The sequence below is a fragment of the Scaptodrosophila lebanonensis genome, unplaced genomic scaffold (assembly GCF_003285725.1).
Source record: "Scaptodrosophila lebanonensis strain 11010-0011.00,11010-0021.00 unplaced genomic scaffold, SlebRS2 tig00000001-arrow-pilon, whole genome shotgun sequence".
NCBI classification, from domain to species: domain Eukaryota; kingdom Metazoa; phylum Arthropoda; class Insecta; order Diptera; family Drosophilidae; genus Scaptodrosophila; species Scaptodrosophila lebanonensis.
The window spans coordinates 350,742-368,688 of record NW_022060529.1 but is presented as its reverse complement, the minus strand read 5'-3'; the positions used below and the strand labels follow the sequence as shown (position 1 = coordinate 368,688).

General features: G+C 37.3%; 2 protein-coding genes and 4 non-coding genes across 10 annotated transcripts in view; 3 read left to right on the top strand and 3 right to left on the bottom strand.

Moving 5' to 3' along the window:
• The window catches only part of LOC115633100 (phospholipid-transporting ATPase IA), a 34,795-nt gene extending 21,561 nt beyond the window's left edge, over positions 1 to 13,234 (bottom strand). For 4 of the 5 annotated variants that reach the window (XM_030530500.1, XM_030530493.1, XM_030530485.1 and 1 more), the window contains exon 1: positions 3,698 to 3,757. Coding sequence is in view for 1 of the 5 variants with exons in the window: in XM_030530528.1 (XP_030386388.1) it covers positions 12,466 to 12,845; positions 12,909 to 13,219 (691 nt within the window). In the remaining 4 variants the exon portion in view is untranslated. Of the gene's footprint in view, positions 1 to 3,697; positions 3,758 to 12,465; positions 12,846 to 12,908 lie in introns of those variants that run through there. The other variant, XM_030530528.1, reaches the window with a different exon arrangement.
• Positions 4,777 to 4,897, bottom strand: Trnal-caa. The gene is made up of 2 exons: positions 4,860 to 4,897; positions 4,777 to 4,821 (listed from the first exon to the last, which is right to left on the bottom strand). It is a non-coding gene; the product is annotated as a tRNA-Leu (tRNA).
• Positions 5,068 to 5,141, top strand: Trnai-aau. Its single transcript has one exon. It is a non-coding gene; the product is annotated as a tRNA-Ile (tRNA).
• Trnal-caa lies at positions 6,703 to 6,825 on the top strand. Its single transcript has 2 exons — positions 6,703 to 6,740; positions 6,781 to 6,825. It is a non-coding gene; the product is annotated as a tRNA-Leu (tRNA).
• On the bottom strand, positions 10,166 to 11,366 carry LOC115633141 (trypsin delta/gamma-like protein CG30031). Its single transcript, XM_030530552.1, has one exon. The coding sequence runs from the start codon at positions 11,356 to 11,358 to the stop codon at positions 10,576 to 10,578; it is 783 nt and encodes a 260-aa protein (XP_030386412.1). The 5' UTR covers positions 11,359 to 11,366; the 3' UTR covers positions 10,166 to 10,575.
• A 3,651-nt stretch (positions 13,235 to 16,885) lies between the features above and the next one.
• On the top strand, positions 16,886 to 16,959 carry Trnai-aau. Its single transcript has one exon. It is a non-coding gene; the product is annotated as a tRNA-Ile (tRNA).
• Positions 16,960 to 17,947: the final 988 nt, after the last annotated feature.

Genomic DNA, 17,947 nt, shown 5'->3' with positions numbered 1-17,947 from the left:
CGTGTCATCAACATGTCGATGGCGTTGTTGTTCTATATATTAAGTATATGTAGTCTATGCTACACACACAATTTACATGTAAACCGTAAATCTACCAACGAATGTGGCAATGACGCTACCACATGGGAAAACTTGATTGTGTGTTTATTTGGAGCGCGCTGGTCCACGGGGAGGGGCCTTGCAAATTGCAACACATTGCAATTACGGAAAAGTCTGTCAACTTATAGAAGGGACAAATACTGACAAGTTACTTGCCTCATTTGTATGACATTTTGAATGACAAATAATCGAAAACTCGGTATCTCGATTGCGAATATCGAAGCCACCAGCAAGTTCCACATGAGGAAGTTCATTCAGACGTAAAAAAACAATGCGAAAATTATTCAACAGGCAATCATTACGTTATACGAATGAGTGCACCGTCATCTCTTTAATTACATATACAATATAGTTCCAAGATGCATATTTCATTATTTCCAATTAAGATGTATTCGTAAACACTCCAGCAAAAAGCCGCTATAATCTGCATAGACGATTCCCGGATTTTACAAATGTACTGATTTAGTGCAATATTGCACCTTTTAGTATTTAAAGATATGTTTAGATCATGTTTAGTCAAAGAGGAAATTAAGTTATCTAGCAATTATTCCTAAACTAGATAGGTAGTTATAGTATCAACAGGGATAATATCAAGTTCGGATTAAAATCGGATTCATTGGGTTAGGCGAGAATTGCTTTATAACTCAAACAATAAAAGGGTACCGTTTTTGAACATCGGACTATTGACTAATACAAGAACTGGTTGAACTTTGTTAGTTTGAAGTTTGGCACGTAAAACAATTTAAATTTGTATCTCAATGAAAAGCAAATAAGTGGCTATATTGTTATTCTGAATTACCCAGTTAAATGCAAAAATGTTGGATAGGTGAGATAATTTCAAATATTAGTAGCATATCCATTAAGTTAGCCGATCAATGACACTATTTTTATTAGTCATATCCATTAAGTTAGCCGATCAATGACACTACTTTTATTAGTCATTTTCCTTTATAAGTTTTCAGCAATACCACCGTCTTGACTCTTTGTTTTTGTTTAGCTGACCGTAAATTCGTTTTCAAGTACATCGATGACAATCTTTTCAATTTTTCAGCAAGTTTTGTGAAAAACAATTCCCCATAGCTACACAAAATTGTAGGCAGCACGCGATGTAGATTGGGAGTATGTGTACAGCCCCGGCATATGGTAAACAACCAATGAAGCGTAACGAAATTCTATAGTCGAGTGGAATCAAATCTTAAATACCCTGTACCCACTCCAACAAGAACAAAACAAAACAAGTAAAAAAGCTAAAGTCGGGTGTCCCGACTTTGAAATACTCTACATATGTTTAGAATAATTATAGAAATTAAAAAAATTAAGAAAATTAAAAAAAAAAATGTTGATCGATTGTATAGCGTACACACATAAAGCATCTTTGTGCAAAATTTGCTGTCTCCATCTCTTATAGTCTCTGAGATCCAGGTGTTCATACGGACGGACAGACGGACAGACAGGGCTAGATCGACTCGTCTTGTCACGCTGATCAGGAATATATATACTTTGTGGGGTCTGCCACGCCTCCTTCTACCTGTTACATTTTTTAGCTCCCGAATGACTTGGCATGCAGACATATAATCACTAAAGGGATGTAATTATTTAGTTCGAAATTCCAAAAATTACAGGGGTTATGGAAAAAACACGAATTGCGGGGAAGTGGGGGGTGCATCGAAAAAAAGCTCAAACTCGTACATTCTCGGAATTAGAAGAATCTGGATACCAAGTTTGGTTATTCTAGCTCTTATACTTTCTAAGATACATATACTTTGGGTGGCCTGCCACGAATCTTTCTGTGTGTTACATACATTTGCAAAAAACTAGTATACCTTTTCGGTATAGGGTATACAAATTACATATGTATGTACATGTACATATATATGTCACCACATCGGCCATGGAAAGAATTCGCGAGGGACCGATTTCCCTTTTGGATCGAGGGTTCGTTTCTATGCACATATTTATACGGACCCCTATATACATACTTACTTGTTGTTTGGCAATTGAAAGCAAAAGTGACGAAAATTAAAAACAAATTGAAGAGGCTAACATTATAGGGGGCTGTGCCAGATGGTGATGGCCATTTTGGCACTTACACAATGTTTAGGTTGGTTTTCTGCATAAATAAGCTGAAACGATGACGAATGTTTTTCGCAATAGTTTTTGAACATAATATAAATATAGAATATACGATATGTGCATATGCTTGTTTTTCTCCTTCTTTTTTTCAGTTTTGAAACATTCTAATAAAATTGAAGAATTCATTTGTCTTTTTAATTCAATGAGCGGTGTTTATTTTGGACACTGACGTCAATAATTTTTTTACAGCCTCCTCTACCTTTCATATAAAGCTTTTATTTATGTAATTATAAGATGCATTTATTTACAATTGGCTGCCTTTGAGTCATTTCTGGGGAACACATATAAGTAAGATTTAAACAACTTTTCGTATTAACATTGTTAAATGCACATGATTCACAAACAATACATACAAGTACATACAGGTATATGTATGTACATATGTATGTACATACATATGTATGTACGCAAGTGTTAATGACGCACACAGTACTATTTATGAATCAGACGACATTTTCGAGTTGCAAGCACTCTTTAGATAACAATAATTACCTCCAGCTGGCAATTTGTGCTTATTTTCAGCAAAATAATTAATTAACATATCCCCTTGCGCTCGATACAATTGTCAACCAAATGCACTGCCACATTGAATTGAAACTAATGGAAGGTGCACCAAAACAAACCCATTTGCATTGGGCGATCGAAAGGAATATGGCGGAGAAACAAGAGCACAAGCGCAAAACACAAGATAAAAACAAAACATGAAAAATCTAGTTTGAACAAAATTTAACGGAAAGAACAATAAATTGACAACAAAAACAACACACTGCAATGACTACATAAAAGTATTTATGTATGTAAGTATGTACATATGCAAGTGTGCACCAAAAGTGGAGAAGAATTAATGACGTGAAGTGCAAAAAAAAAACAACAAAAATAATAGAAAAGATGCCGGCGCTGTTGCCGCCAAGTGGCATAGACAAACGCGATTTTATTGTAGTTTGTTGTATGTACTTGTATTTGAATTTGTTCACATTTGAATGAACGTTTATTTAATTTTTCACTTTTGGTCTCTTTATTACTGTGTTGCTATTGTTAGCAACGCTTTTTTGATTTATCTTTTTTTTTCCTTGTGCTTAAACAAGTTTTGATTGCAATCTGCGTTTTGATGAGACAATTGCCTTTCAAATCACATTTGGCAAATTCTATTAAATACACTACACACACAGAACGTGTTTCACTTCAACATACACGTACATGTATGTATATACATACATATGTACATATATTTTAATATATATTTGTATATAGTATGTGTGTAAAAACCGCTTTTTGGCTTTATGTGCACCAATAATTTAGGTCACAACGTGTCAGCACTAAAAGCTTAGCTCAAGCGAAGCTTAAGCTGTTGCGGCGGCGCAAAGCGTTGGCGAGCTTTTGTATACAGTATGAATGACAAGTAACAGCAAACTTGATCTGTTTTCGAAATATTATTTTATATTGGAGCTAAACCGCAGAAACGTACGATTCATTGCCTGCCGATTTGTAACCAGTTCATGCGCGTACTCGCACCGAGCTGTAGTCTACCATCGGTCGACGGCGTTCCGCAAGTGACTGAGAAATATATATGCGAGAACCTTCGTCGCTGGTCAGGTGGTCTCTCAATAAATGGGCGCGCTCTCGCAAATAAACACATGTGCTGTTTGTGGAAAACCGCGCGGTATTAGGTATGGTAGACAGAAAGAAGGTATGGCATTAAACGCTGCAGCTTTTTTACTCACTGGGAGCGAGCGGGCGAAAAGTATAAGTGCTCTGTCCGTACCGGTGCGACTGGCACACAGTGGCTACACCAAAACACGGCCTTCATAGAATCAATTGCGCACCAAACTACACACATTATCGCTAATCCACAAAGTATTATGACGCAAAAGAAAACCAGATATGCGCATAACTTTTAAGCCTATGCGATTACTATATTTGCTGAGTTTGGGGAGTACTGCCAGACCTTAAAAATGCACCCATGCAAGAATGTAACACTTAGTTACTTATTAATCTTACCTTATTCCAGACATCATAAAGCAAAAAACTTACCTGCAAAAAATAAAAGAATACCCGTCAGAATGGTAAATTATTAGATGTGACATTTACATAAATATTTACGTACATACATACACATGTATGTACATAAATATGTACATATGTACATACATGCCATAGTAAATTTTTTCTTATGTTATCAAAAAAAAAAAAAATGAAATGGTGAAGAGGGCTCAACGCTTACATACATTAAATTTAACTAATTAAATAAAATCAATAACAATAAAAATATACATAACACGTGCAAAAAAACTAAACATTTTTTGTAATTTTTATAAAACAATTTTTTGTAATATAAAATTTTCATTCATTCACATTTCTCTTTTCTTCAGTTGGATAATATAAATATAAATTTTAATTCCTTTATAATAAGAAATATCAATAAAATACGTCTAATAAATTAAACGAACAAAAATAGGAAAACGATTTCAGTATTTTAAAAATGTATACAACTTAGTTAACATAACATAGTTAAAAATATAATAAAAATAAAAAAAAAATAAATATTGTCAGAAGTGGGATTCGAACCCACGCCCTCAGAGAGGACCAGAACGCTCATTTACCCTCGTTCAGAAGGCAAGACTTAACATCTTGAGTCTGGCGCCTTAGACCGCTCGGCCATCCTGACATGTATTCGAGTTCTGTCAAATGTTAAACTAAAGCGGCAGCACTTTTTACATAACAAACAATTCAATAATGTTACATAACAGTGTGCATTTAAACAATTTGTTCATTCTGTTAAGTACAAAACTCTGTAACTTATTCTTCTATATAACATTTGGAACAGCGATGTAGCATGGCCCATTAGCTCAGTTGGTTAGAGCGTCGTGCTAATAACGCGAAGGTCGCGGGTTCGATCCCCTCATGGGCCACAGACTTTTTTTTTTCTTCCCTACAACTTATAAATACAAAGCAATCCAAATATTAATAATAAATTTAAGATAATAAAATTGGATCATTTTTGGGTTAGTTGGTTTAGTAAGCAGCGGACATGTTGCGAACATTACACATATACTTGTACTATACGACATTAATTTAATCGAAAACAAAACTATGATGTTTGCATTTGCAACACTTAAAATGCATTAACGGGACATTATCGCCATCTTTTACTCCTTTTGTTATTCCATTTAAATCACATAATTCACCTTGCGTTAACATTTAGTAGATTTTTAGCTGATTGCTATGATTGATTTTTCCTTGAAAGATAATTAGAAGCTTTTCCTACTTTTGGACATGTTTTTAAATAAAGTATAGTATAACATGCATGTGGGGCTTTCACATGAAATATTGACCAGGTTATTAAACAAAAATTGTGTTCCTTTAATCTGGCGTAGAGTTGCTCTTTTGCTTTTTGCTATTTACTTCTGATTTTTTACTGAGCCAAAAATTATTGCTGTACTATATGCTCTAGCTTTTGGCCTTTGGGCTTTTTACAAATGCATATGATGTGATTGTGTGTATGTGTGAATGTATTTTTATAACGAAGTAAGCTTTGCGTTTAAAAGTTAAAATTTGGGTTGAACGTCTGCGGCTTACTTAGATTTAATTATACGCATACTAGCATACATACATGCATACTTTGGGAAACTGAAGGCCTGTTTTCCCCCCAGCGTGCCGGAAGCACAAGCAAAGTCGTCAACTCACACAGATAGTATACGTACTTACTTACATTTGCGCTAAAACGCATTTGCACACGCCCCGGGTGGAGAATGTCACCGACTGAAGCTCAGTCCCGTTGGGTTAATACTCCCCATGCAGTGCACATTAAGATTTCATGCCACCACCACTACCACCTCAATGCCCATCATGCCCCTGCCGATGTGATGATGTAATGACTCCCAAGTTAACAAACGATGATCTCACAAGTAATGACCTCCTTAAATGTAAAGAAATCATCAAATGTCAATTCGGATTGCTTTTTATCTACAGGATTGATTGAAAAGTTTTAAAGGCATGGGAAAATTGCAGACGCGCCCAACAAACAATGTCACATTAACTACCTAATGTCTAGTGATTCAATTTAATTATCCAATTCTCGCTAAAATGATTTTTTGTTCGTGTCTCTGACCTTTGAACTGATTGTCACGCAATAGTCGAACAACTGCAACTTATTGGTTAAGTAGCTAACTAGGTAAATATTAGGCTTATTTAGTTTCCAATTAAAATCGAATGTACCCTTAACAGTTAACCTTGGAAGTGCTATTTTATATAACTACTTTATTGAAATAACACTTGTGATGCCAACCACGCAATCCTTTTTTGATTTCCTATTTATTTTTGATTTACCAAAATATTTTCCAATTATATGTACACTCAGGTCATAATATTAAAAATGTCGCACAGCTGGTAATTTACACTGGCGCTGTTATTTGAAAAGTGCTGTTAAATTCTATGAAGCTAGCTGCTCTTTTAGCTACAGTCAAGTAACATGTCAGGATGGCCGAGCGGTCTAAGGCGCCAGACTCAAGATGTTAAGTCTTGCCTTCTGAACGAAGGCTATTATGAGCGTTCTGGTCCTCTCTGAGGGCGTGGGTTCGAATCCCACTTCTGACAACAGTTTTTTTATGAATTAAATTTTAAAATTTGCAACAAAATGAAATTTTGTAACTGCGTTTGCTGTCAAATTTTACAGGCAGATGAAAGATTATTTATTTTCAAAAAAATCTTCATATATCTGTTTATATTTTTTAATACTTAATCTAAGAAATATGAGCAACGAAACCCCTATATTTGCGACTGCACAGCAGATGCCTCTCAAAACAATTCTCGTCACCAAGCGAAATGGTGAGGGTGATGGGTTCAAAAAGCCTACAAAGACCGTGACCTTCAAACGCTTCGTAGAATACTACACCTACTCCGACAAATGGAGCCTAGAAAAGACGTGCTTTCTGTTGGACGAGGATATGGTAAGTTTTACAAAGCTCCAAATTAACATGAAAATAACATTAATTTTTAAAATACTAGCAACTACTAAAACCATTCACAACCCTACAAGATGATGAATCTTAAAATTCCGACAATGTTGGTAGCAAACTTACACAATTGTTCATATTTCGACTGTAACCTCTCACACAATATCTTATACAAGTAAGCTGTAATTCACATTAGTTTAGTTGCTGTTCAATACTGAAATAAATGTATGCGTGCGTATATTTGCTTATTAATTTTTCAGAAAGGCATTCGACCGCTGCCATGGGCAGAACGGGATAGCACGTGCCAAAGGGTTGGAAGTGCCTGCCACAGTTTTAACCTAATTGGCAAGCATACAATTTTGTACTCTCGTTTTTATTACGGTTTCGTTTTGCATGAGACGGGGCCAAAAAGGTGTTTGGCATTGTCGGCGGCCTGTTGACAGCGGGCGGCCGGAAGGAAATGACGGAAGTAACGGAAGTGGCGCCGCTGCGACTTAAAATTACTTTTACATTACCATTACCTATCCGAGCTAGCCAAGTCAAGCCAAGCCCAGCAAAACCCACAAGAACCCAGACAGCCGATGTCAGTGACAGGCCAACATTATGACAACGTAATAAAATATTATTAAATGGACAAATGGAATCATACATACTTAGATTGAGATAGGGAGCGGAGTGTGGAGTGCAATTTTAGTCTCACATTTAAGTGCATTGCCGCACAATATGCGATAATTCAATAATATCGGTCCCGTGCCCTCACAAATACAATTTTTATGCCACACGCGTACAATACTCACTCTACAGCTGTCAGCCCCATTGGGGCAATGGAAGGGGCTGACAGCAATGACAGTTGACTTTAAATCAATAACGTCTGCAATAAAGCATTTCTCTTTGACTTCAATAACGTATAATGAAGACTGATAGCAATGCTTTATAATCAGCACTAAATGCATTACAGAAAAAATTTACAACGAGCCTTCAACTCTCCACCTGCGCATTAACAATTGGAAAACCCTATTAAATTCGAAACATAACATATAGGTACAAATCAAAACAAATGGCCATATCGGCACGTCACTTCAAGTCCATGATAATTCCTAATGTCGCAAGTAACGACCTCTCTATATAATGGAATTCGAAACAACATTAATGCCTGGATAGTAGTCTAGATACACGTACAGTACTTTGGCAGATTACAATCTCAGTAACGGTTAGCCAATATATTCTTTTCCCTTTTCTTTCTCGACCTAATAATGATTCGAACTTTTGATTCGGAGGAGCCTATCGCAATTGTGGACATCCACATACATTTTCTGCTAATACTCAAGATTTAGCCGACCGCAATTCTTAGCATTAGAGCATTTTAATGAGCTCTTTCACTCAAGTAGAATTATGCATCTAAGATACGTCAAAAATAAATAGTATATGGAGAAATATAAACACTGAGCCATAAAAGATAAATATTATGTATGTGAGAAGTATATACATATATAAGCTAATCTTTCGGAACATTAATGAAACTAATTGTTAAGAGCTGCCGTAAGCCGAGGCCCCAAGCGTTCACTTCGTTCATATTCTTTTTGTTTTCCCCATTAACCTGTTCTCCTAAGTTATTCATTGGTCATGCGTAATGGCTATATTATTTGATTGTTTTTCGAGAAATGTGTTTAATTAGTGGTAGAAAAAAAGATACATTACTTTTTTAAACCCATACACATATACATAACATACATATGCAGAATCCATAAACACATGTACTATTTAAGAACCAACACTTTATAAGCAGATTATAGTCCCATAGCTCTGTATTAATTCATTCACTCACGCGAATCGATATGGTTGGCGCCAGCAAGTCTGCACTTCGGTTTAGTAAACAATGGGAGCGTCTTGATGGCGCATACTTAAATTTTTGGCGAAGCTTAAGTCTGCTGTGGGCGTGTTTTTTGAGTGTGTCTGCCTGCGTTGGGTCTGTGAACCTGTGCAAGGATGTTTTATGCATGCCTTTCAATAATATGCTAAACAACAAAAATTTGTTTGGCCAAGACGTCTGAAATACAAATGTGTCGCTTTGTCAAAGCCAATGGCAGCTAGAAACTGCAATGGCCAAAGGAAAAGCCAACAGCAAACATGGCACAATCTCTCCCCAAATGTGTATGTGAATGTATATCAGGCATACGTAGGCTTTAAACTGACTAATACCAACACGAAACACTCTGGCTCAGAAGCAGAAGCAGCCTCAGACTGACCTACATACAAATGATAGAGTAGGGCCAGATGTATATGTGTGCATGTATGTGTATATATTTTCAACAATGGAATATAAAATGGCGACAATATGCAGAAGTATTTTTGTCTGCGACTTAGCTTTAAGCCTAAGAAATCCCTCCAATTGAGAATTGACATTTTGGAACACAATTTGTTAAACAACCGCCACTCCAGGTCCTAAATTGGTTTGAGCAACAACCACCCAATGGCTCCAATCATATAGCCTATGGAACTTTTCTAATTTTGTTTTTAAAACATTTTATTTTAAATAATAATTATTATTAAATGCTGCTAATTTTCGCTTCACACACATAATAGTAATCTCCAAAATTATTCAAAAATTATGTCAAACCATTTATTAATGGGCTTCGATTACCAGAAATTTGTGCCCTACACAAACTTCTTAGAACTGCATAAAGGTCGTTTTCTACAAGAATATTCTAAAAGGCACTCTTTTGGAATATATCGATTACTTTTTCTTCAAATAAATAAATAAATTTTATCGAGAACTAAAAAAAACTTGATACATATTTTATCTGGAAAGAACTAAGTCGCTTACTTCTGTTCTTATGAATCCAGCAGACTGCCGGGAAAATATAAAATCAACTGTTGCATTTTGAATTTAATTCCTTTCACCTTTCCTTAACTTAAGCCGAATTCATAACATCACTGGTTAGGTATAAAATGTTACTTCAATTAAAACACATATGCATTGATTTTGATGTGGTGTTGAATGTTGTTTTAAGTTCATTCAAGTTGAAGTAGTTTATTAGGACACTCAGATCCATAGAATTGTGCCTAATGTTCGGCTAAGGTACTGCTAGCCCTATTTGGAATGCCTTTGTGGTCGACATCGTAGCTCCCTAATTTCTGTGGGCCTGGATTTCTTTTGGCTATAATATTAATCTGTAGATAGCTTATAGTGTGCCATCAGTCTATAGTTGGAGGCCGGAGGTAAGTCGTTTAGACAATGCTCAGTAATAACAAATTTTATAGAATGCGTAAAGTTTTAATCTCAGTTATTCCTTTAATGTTCCACCAAACCACTTATTATTAAGTTTGAAAAAAATGTTAAATTGTCCTAAAACGAACAGGTGATCACAGATTCCCAACTTCTAGAAGTGGACTACAGCTTCTTAGCCTCATCAACGACCCAAGACTTCAGCTGAGCCACATCGGTATAGACACCCGGATACTTAGTCTGGGCACATCCTGTGCCCCAAGATACCAAGCCTACCAGCTTGTTATTCGATACAAGCGGTCCGCCGGAATCTCCTTGGCAGGCATCCTTATTGGTTTCCGCGGCACAGATCATGGTGTCCTTTATTTTAGAGGCATAACCATAGCGAGAGCCGGCACATTCCGAACGACTCACAATATGAGTATTAATGTACAGAAGTTTGGACGCATATGGTCCGCCGTATGAGGTTGTGCCCCAGCCAGAGCAAGTGGCAGAAGCCCCATTTGCAGGTGTAGCGTCGGCTAAGGCTATACTCTTCATGGTGCTACCACTAAGATTCAAAGGCGTTTTCAAACGCAAAATTGCGATGTCGTACATTTTGGTACTGGTGCTATATTGCGGATGAATCTTGAACGCGGCTACATCGGATAATGTACCCAAATAGAAGTGGTAACTGGATCCGGCGCGCACTCTCAGAACGGACGGCGTAACAGTATTAGGCAGACAGTGGGCAGCAGTTACTATGATAGTATTACTATAGATGGCACCACCGCACGAATGGGAGCCCCAGCGCTGTAAGGATACCTGCCAAGGATGCGCGTTTATTGTAGTCGCCGAACCGCCCACGATGCGCCCTTCTATATTTTGGGGAAGTAGGCCAGTGGGTAAGGCAGCGCCTTGGACTAGCGTAATTGGGACCAGAACCAAAATTGCAAGTGGAAGGAACATGTTGATTCCGATTCTGTAGCTTGTTATGACTGACCAACTGCGTGGCATTGAGCCACTTATATAGGCGGAAAATGTTGAAAATCTTTATTATATCTTTATTGCCGTTGCATTTTAGAAAAATCAATCCTTTGCGCATGTGCCATAAATTTCATATTTATATCAAAGGGCCATAATTCCACCACTTGAAATTAAAGTAAAAGCACTTACCACTATTGGGAGCTACCATGTATACTCGTTCTGATAAAGGCTTTTTAACTTTATCAATAATAAACCGTATTGAGAACGTAGTGGAAGCTTTATGACGATTTGTAAACTTTAACAGGATTTCGTATTTATGAATGAATATACTACGCAGGCAGCTATAAATACATTCTAGTTTAATTTTTCAACACCCAATATTTTCTAAAAAACTTAAATACTTTATAGAACCAACTTGATATAGTCGTAAGTAAAGAATCAGTAGGTCTAACCAATTGAATAATTCAATAAGGGCTAACCCATTCACTGTTTTGCCCCAAAAGTCTTTACAGCAAAGGAATACTAGATTTGAGTGAGATCAACTATTAAATACCCTGTATCCACTCTAACAAAAATAAAAAATGTAATTTTTTAATCAACATTTTAAAAAAAATTTCATTTAATAAAATTATTTACATAAAAAATATATAACTTGGAGTCCCACAGTTTCAATAGAACACATTAACATAAATATTGTGTCTTCGCCCTTTGTCACAGGACTATTCACAATCTTAAATGATTCATTGCAGAAATATAATGTATATGTATGTATGTATATATGAATATGTTGAAAGTTTCTTCTTCTTCGCTTCAATAATTTACCAATCGATTTATCTATCTATGTATGACTGCTTAAAATCCGGAGCATGAGCATATTGAGAAAAACTTTTTACCGATCGAAGCTGAACGCGACAATTTACTTGTAATTTGAATTTGAAATGGATAAAAGTTTTGGAAGGTTAGGAAATGGCATGCATTCGAGGAATAGGAAACAAGCAATAGTCGATTCATGCAAAGCTTGAAGCACAAAGCATTTGGCGCCGGAAAGGGATTCAGTGGCGGGAGGTAGACCGAGCTGGCCACACTCACCTTCGTACTCCGTGCGCTTTCTCCGTAGAAACGAGGCGGTCATGCGTAAACCACGCGCTGCCAAAGTGGAGACTCGACTGTGCCCGCTCTGTCTAGACAGTATGGAACCTTTAGAGCCCTTACGATTACATGACTTACGTCTTGTATTGCCGCCATCTGGGCGGCCATCCCCATGACACGGTTTCGACTCCTGACGCTGCAAGCCACCACACACTGATGTCGCTGCCGATGTTGACGGCGGCGTAATGGGTGTGTTTGGCGTATTGGGAGTATCGGAGTCAATGAAGCCGAGATTGCTGTTGGCACTATTCAAATGTATACTAGTGTGAGTGCCGCCGCCACGACTGCCACAGAGCGTCACGCTTCCGCCACTTCCTCCACTGTAGGTGGCACTGTTGGAGACGGAGAGAGACGCTGCCGGCGTCTGACAGGCCGTCGGCAACTTGCCCGCAAATGAGGCCGCCAGTTGCTCATCCAGGCCGTTGGTCGTTTCCCTTGTCAAATGCTCCAGCGATTCAAAGTCACGATTAACAGCCGGCGGCATGGAATGGCGAAACCATGACTCCTGGCGGTGCTGTGCCACTCGCTGCTGACGCCTTCGTTGGCTGGTAGTGTTGCTGTTACAGTTGTTGTTGCTCTTATCGTGGCTCCAACTACTCCTATTGTTCCTCCTGCCGCTGTCAAGTGTGCTCAGGAGATTTGTTTGATCCTGATTGCGCAGCTCCAGACTCTGACGTTGCTGAATTCCAGACATGATACCGCTTTCCTCCATTTAATTTATTATTTGTTATGGTTTGTTATGTATTGGTTCTGATTCCTAAGGCACTTGTTCAAAGTCTGTTTGTAGTTTTGGGCTGTTGATAGCGCTGTTTCTTTTCGGCACTCGCAACAAGGCACATATTTAATAGTTACGCAATTCAGCTGCTTGCTTTGGCATTTGTCAACTTATTAGTCATTTGTGTGTGTTTTAATTTAAGTGCGAGTTTGTTTTCTGGTGGGCTTTACTTCGGGCTCTTACACTAACGTCGCACACTTCCGAGCCGGCTCTAGCCTTGAACTCGTCACAGGTGTTGAGAACTGAAACAACTGACAAAACAGCTAAGTGCTGGAAACTATCATTCAACAACCCCGTCAATGGCTGTCATTTCATTTTGTTCTACTTAGTTTCACGAACCGTTCGTTGGAAATTCTATGTATGTGCATAGTTTTAAGCTGGCCCCTTGAAAATATATTAAAAATTTATTTCATTTCTGCCTTTTGAAGCGTACTACAGTCACGCATATGCATATAAAAATAGGATCGCAAACACTAAAAGGCATTCGAGTAGAAATAACTTTCCGACAATTTTGTATTATTTACCTGAAACTCCCAGTTCTAAGGATAACTATTTATTGTCGAAAACAACTTTCTATACCTTTGGATTTCAAATTCTTAAGCAAACATGTACATTTCTCACTAAGTATCCAGAAACTAACAAGTTTTTATAATTCATACATTTATTTTTTATTCCCAAGTGTTCGGTTTGAAGGCGCGAAGTTGTTTTACGGTCTGAAAGTATACGGGTCTTAGTAATTTTTTGGAAAATGTTTAGCTTTGTAATGCGGCTATTTTATAAATTTAAAACAAAAACTACTAATGAAAAATACGCGTTGGGTGAAAAACAAGACCCTAATATAAAATAGGTTTAAAAATAAAGGAACTTAAATCGTCAGAAACATGTTTGTAGATTTAAGACAGAAACATGTAGAACTAGTTATTTTTGAGGATGATACTTTTCATTTTAGGGCGACTATGAGCCTTTTTTTGCATCTCCGATCCTATGAACTATATATTCTAAATCAGAATGATAGGACGAACCTAACTTGACATGTCCATCCGTCCACCTGGATGAATACCTGAATTTCGAATCCCTAGGCAACATAGATTTGTTTTATTATTTTCCCTTCCCCTGGTACACAATTTTGTCATTACTGTCTACAATTCCAAAGTTGCATAAAATTAAGAATATGCACTAACATCACAAAATTCCAATTGCTATATTGTTCAAGACTTGCAAGTAGAAAAACTTTTTAACATTCTATCATAAATAGCTAGACTAACACGAAATTATGTGTCTATTCGAATGCATGTCAGAGTTAATGTACTTATGCCTATAAATGCATCTACTTGTACATAAATGTAGGTTGATTTGTCTGTGATGGTTGTATGTGTTGAGCGTCACTAATATTTTGCAATTAGCACGTTGAGCCGTAAATCACAGGCGGAACGAGAAGTCCAAAGACCGCCTAAAAGCAGGCAATGCTAATTTCCAACTGCAAAACTGTGAAATTAGCGACACTGCACAAACCGGCAATACGTGCCTGTGGGCCTAGGAATGAGCCTGGCAGCTAGCGAGCCAGTTAGGCAGTCAACCAGTTAGGCACAGAGTTCGCGTCACTGCCTTTGCCGTGTCTGTGCTCGTTCCCAAGCCTGTTTACAAAGTTAATTAAAGCTTATGGCGGCCAATGTGTATGACTTTATTTTGAGCGCGATTTTGTGTGTGTATCCGAGTGTGTGTGAGGCATTGTAACTTTTGATTTTGTATACGGCGTATAAGCAATTTAACGAACGCAGTGGTGCTGCATTCATCGCCCCACAGAGCACGTGGCAGTGCGTTAATCCACTGACAATGGAAAAAAAAATAGTGAACGGATAGACTGCGGCAGTTCACATGCTCTGATTCTGGCATTTGTACATTTAGTTCACAATTCGCCCCGAGAAATATAAAAATATAAAACAAGGAGAGCACACGCCAATTACTGGCTGCCACTTTTGGGCCACTTTCCGCCACTTATGTACTCGTATGTTGCCAATGCCTACTTAGTTACAACCTTCAACTTATTGAACAGAGCGATTGTGTGAAAGTTATGGCGGTACATATATGATTGTGGGTGTAAGTTAAGGTCTGTTCGTCTGCTCGCCCGTGTGCATCGCATGCAGTTCTTAACCAACTCGACTGAAGATATCTGGCTATTTATGGCTAGGGCACCTCAATATGCTTTTGCCGATAAACCGATGCGAAAAACATATTTATTTTGCTGCTTTGTTTTTATTAATGTTTTCTTTTTGCGCAATATTTCACACTTGGCAGCCGTGTGGAAGGTTTTAGGAGTAAATATCCGCGAATTGACGAAAGTTTTGTATAATTTCACATTGTCACATCTCACTCGTTTCAATTTGTTTGCGGACCTAAAATACGTCCGCCGCACACGAAAGCCCAAGCCCAACTGCGGATCCTCCACAGAGATAGATACCAACGAAGTTCCCATCGTGCTCGTGCCTGCTCTCGTCAGTGGCTGTTCATATAATTCGTCCTTCGGTTCTTCACGAATATGAAGTGAAAGTAGTTGGGATTGTGCAAAATGGGTTGTTTCCTAGTATGAGAGGGGAGTGGGGGACTGGTCTGTTTGTGTGGCGGACTGTAAAATGGCAAAATGTTTTTGAAACTGTCTCTGTCGCCGCCACCGCCTGCTGTGTTTATACATATGAATGTATGTACATGCACACACACATGCGTATGTATTGTATTGTATTTTTATATGAGTGTATGTTAGTTCGCCCTTGCGGCTGCCATCGCTACATACGAGTACAACACCAACAACAAACACAAAAAAACTTAATTTGCACATGCTGTGAATTTTACAAAACTGCCGTCACGCCTACTTTTGGATAACTTCTGGCACGTACATACATAGGTGGGCGACTTGTGCTTGAATGGCCGAACTATAATGACTTTTAATCTCAGACTTGTATTTGATGTGCAGTTCCATTTTTTCTTAAATAGCACAATAACAATAAAAACTTTTATTTTTAAATTTTAAATGTGTTTAAAAAAGGATCTCAGGAAGTAGAAGAGCAAGAATGTTAAAATTGTACTTCATCTGTGCATTAATGACTTCACTCATACATATACAAGTACATGCACATAAATGCTTCTTCAATTAAAAAAATTTTAAATTGCAAAAATACGAAATATATAATCATTTATTAATATGTAGATATGCATATAAACCATATAAACCTAGCATTTAAAAATATTATTTTTTGTTCCCATGGATATGTAGAATTTTTAAACCGCTAACAACATTTAACATTGGAATAACATATATATATAACATATCATGTTATTTGATATGCATCTGTAGCGAATGTTAGCCACATCTTCTGTTACGGAAGTAACAATTTTTTTTAGAAAATGTTACTAGGTATCCAATGAGAGGCATTTTCAGTTGTAATGCGTTTTTAATTTTTGTTATGTTGAAGTTATACCTAATTTTAAAAGCATACCGAAAAATAATATACTTTAACAGATGCTCTTATTAGCTGTTTTTAAAAAGGTGCCATAAAATCAAACAAGCGTTTGGAAGCCCATATAGTATGCGGCCCATTAGCTCAGTTGGTTAGAGCGTCGTGCTAATAACGCGAAGGTCGCGGGTTCGATCCCCTCATGGGCCAAATTCTCTTTTTTTCGTTAAGACTCCTGTTATTTAGGAAAAACAACAAAATGATTTTAAGTGCCGTAATGTACTCAAAACACGCAACTCATGAGTTATGTAAAATCATCACATATGTGAAATTTTAACATACGACTGTATGTACTACTTTATTTTAAAAGGTATTTAAACTTCGCTGATTTTATGACTAAAATAAATATATATTTACACGTATTTATTAAAATGTACTTGTAAAGTTCCACATTTATAGCGCGGCATGCAATGGTCTAAAAGCAAAATAGTGTTAATTATAGAAAATGGGCGTCTTTGTGTGACGCACAGTAAATGGGTATCTTATACGATAAATTAATATTTAAGTATTTAAGCCAGTATATGAATATTGATAAAAGTAACTTAACTTTTTCAGTGAAAGTCCTGCAAAATCCCTTTTAAAATAGCAACACCAAAAACAAGGAATTCGTATTCACTTATGCTAATGCTAATGCAAAATTGTAAACATACTCGTATTAACTCACATGGCTGCAAAAGTCCCGGTTCAACAAATTCATTGCGCCTTTGGGATCGTTGTCTTTCGGTTGCACCCCCGCCCACATAAGCAACAGTTGTCCCTTCGTCATCGTCGTCATCGTCTTCTTGCAACTGGTAGGATAGGCGCGACACAGTGGACGAGGGCATTTGATATTCTTTATGTGGGGGCCGCAAGAACCATAAAACAAAAGGCAACGAAAATTAAATGCGCCGTTGTCAGGCTTCACCTGCTGACACACGATTTATTCTTTCAATTAGCTAGCTGCAAACGACAATTTTCACAATATGTATTTATGGTATGATTTGTTGTTGCTTTCACATGATTACGCGCACAAAGAGTTGAGTTCTACGTAGGGCTTCTTATTTCATTGCAATTAATTGATAAGCACCCAAATACAAACACAACAATAATAAAAAAATACAATTTTAACTAGCTCTGTGCAGAGACGACTTCCGCTCTA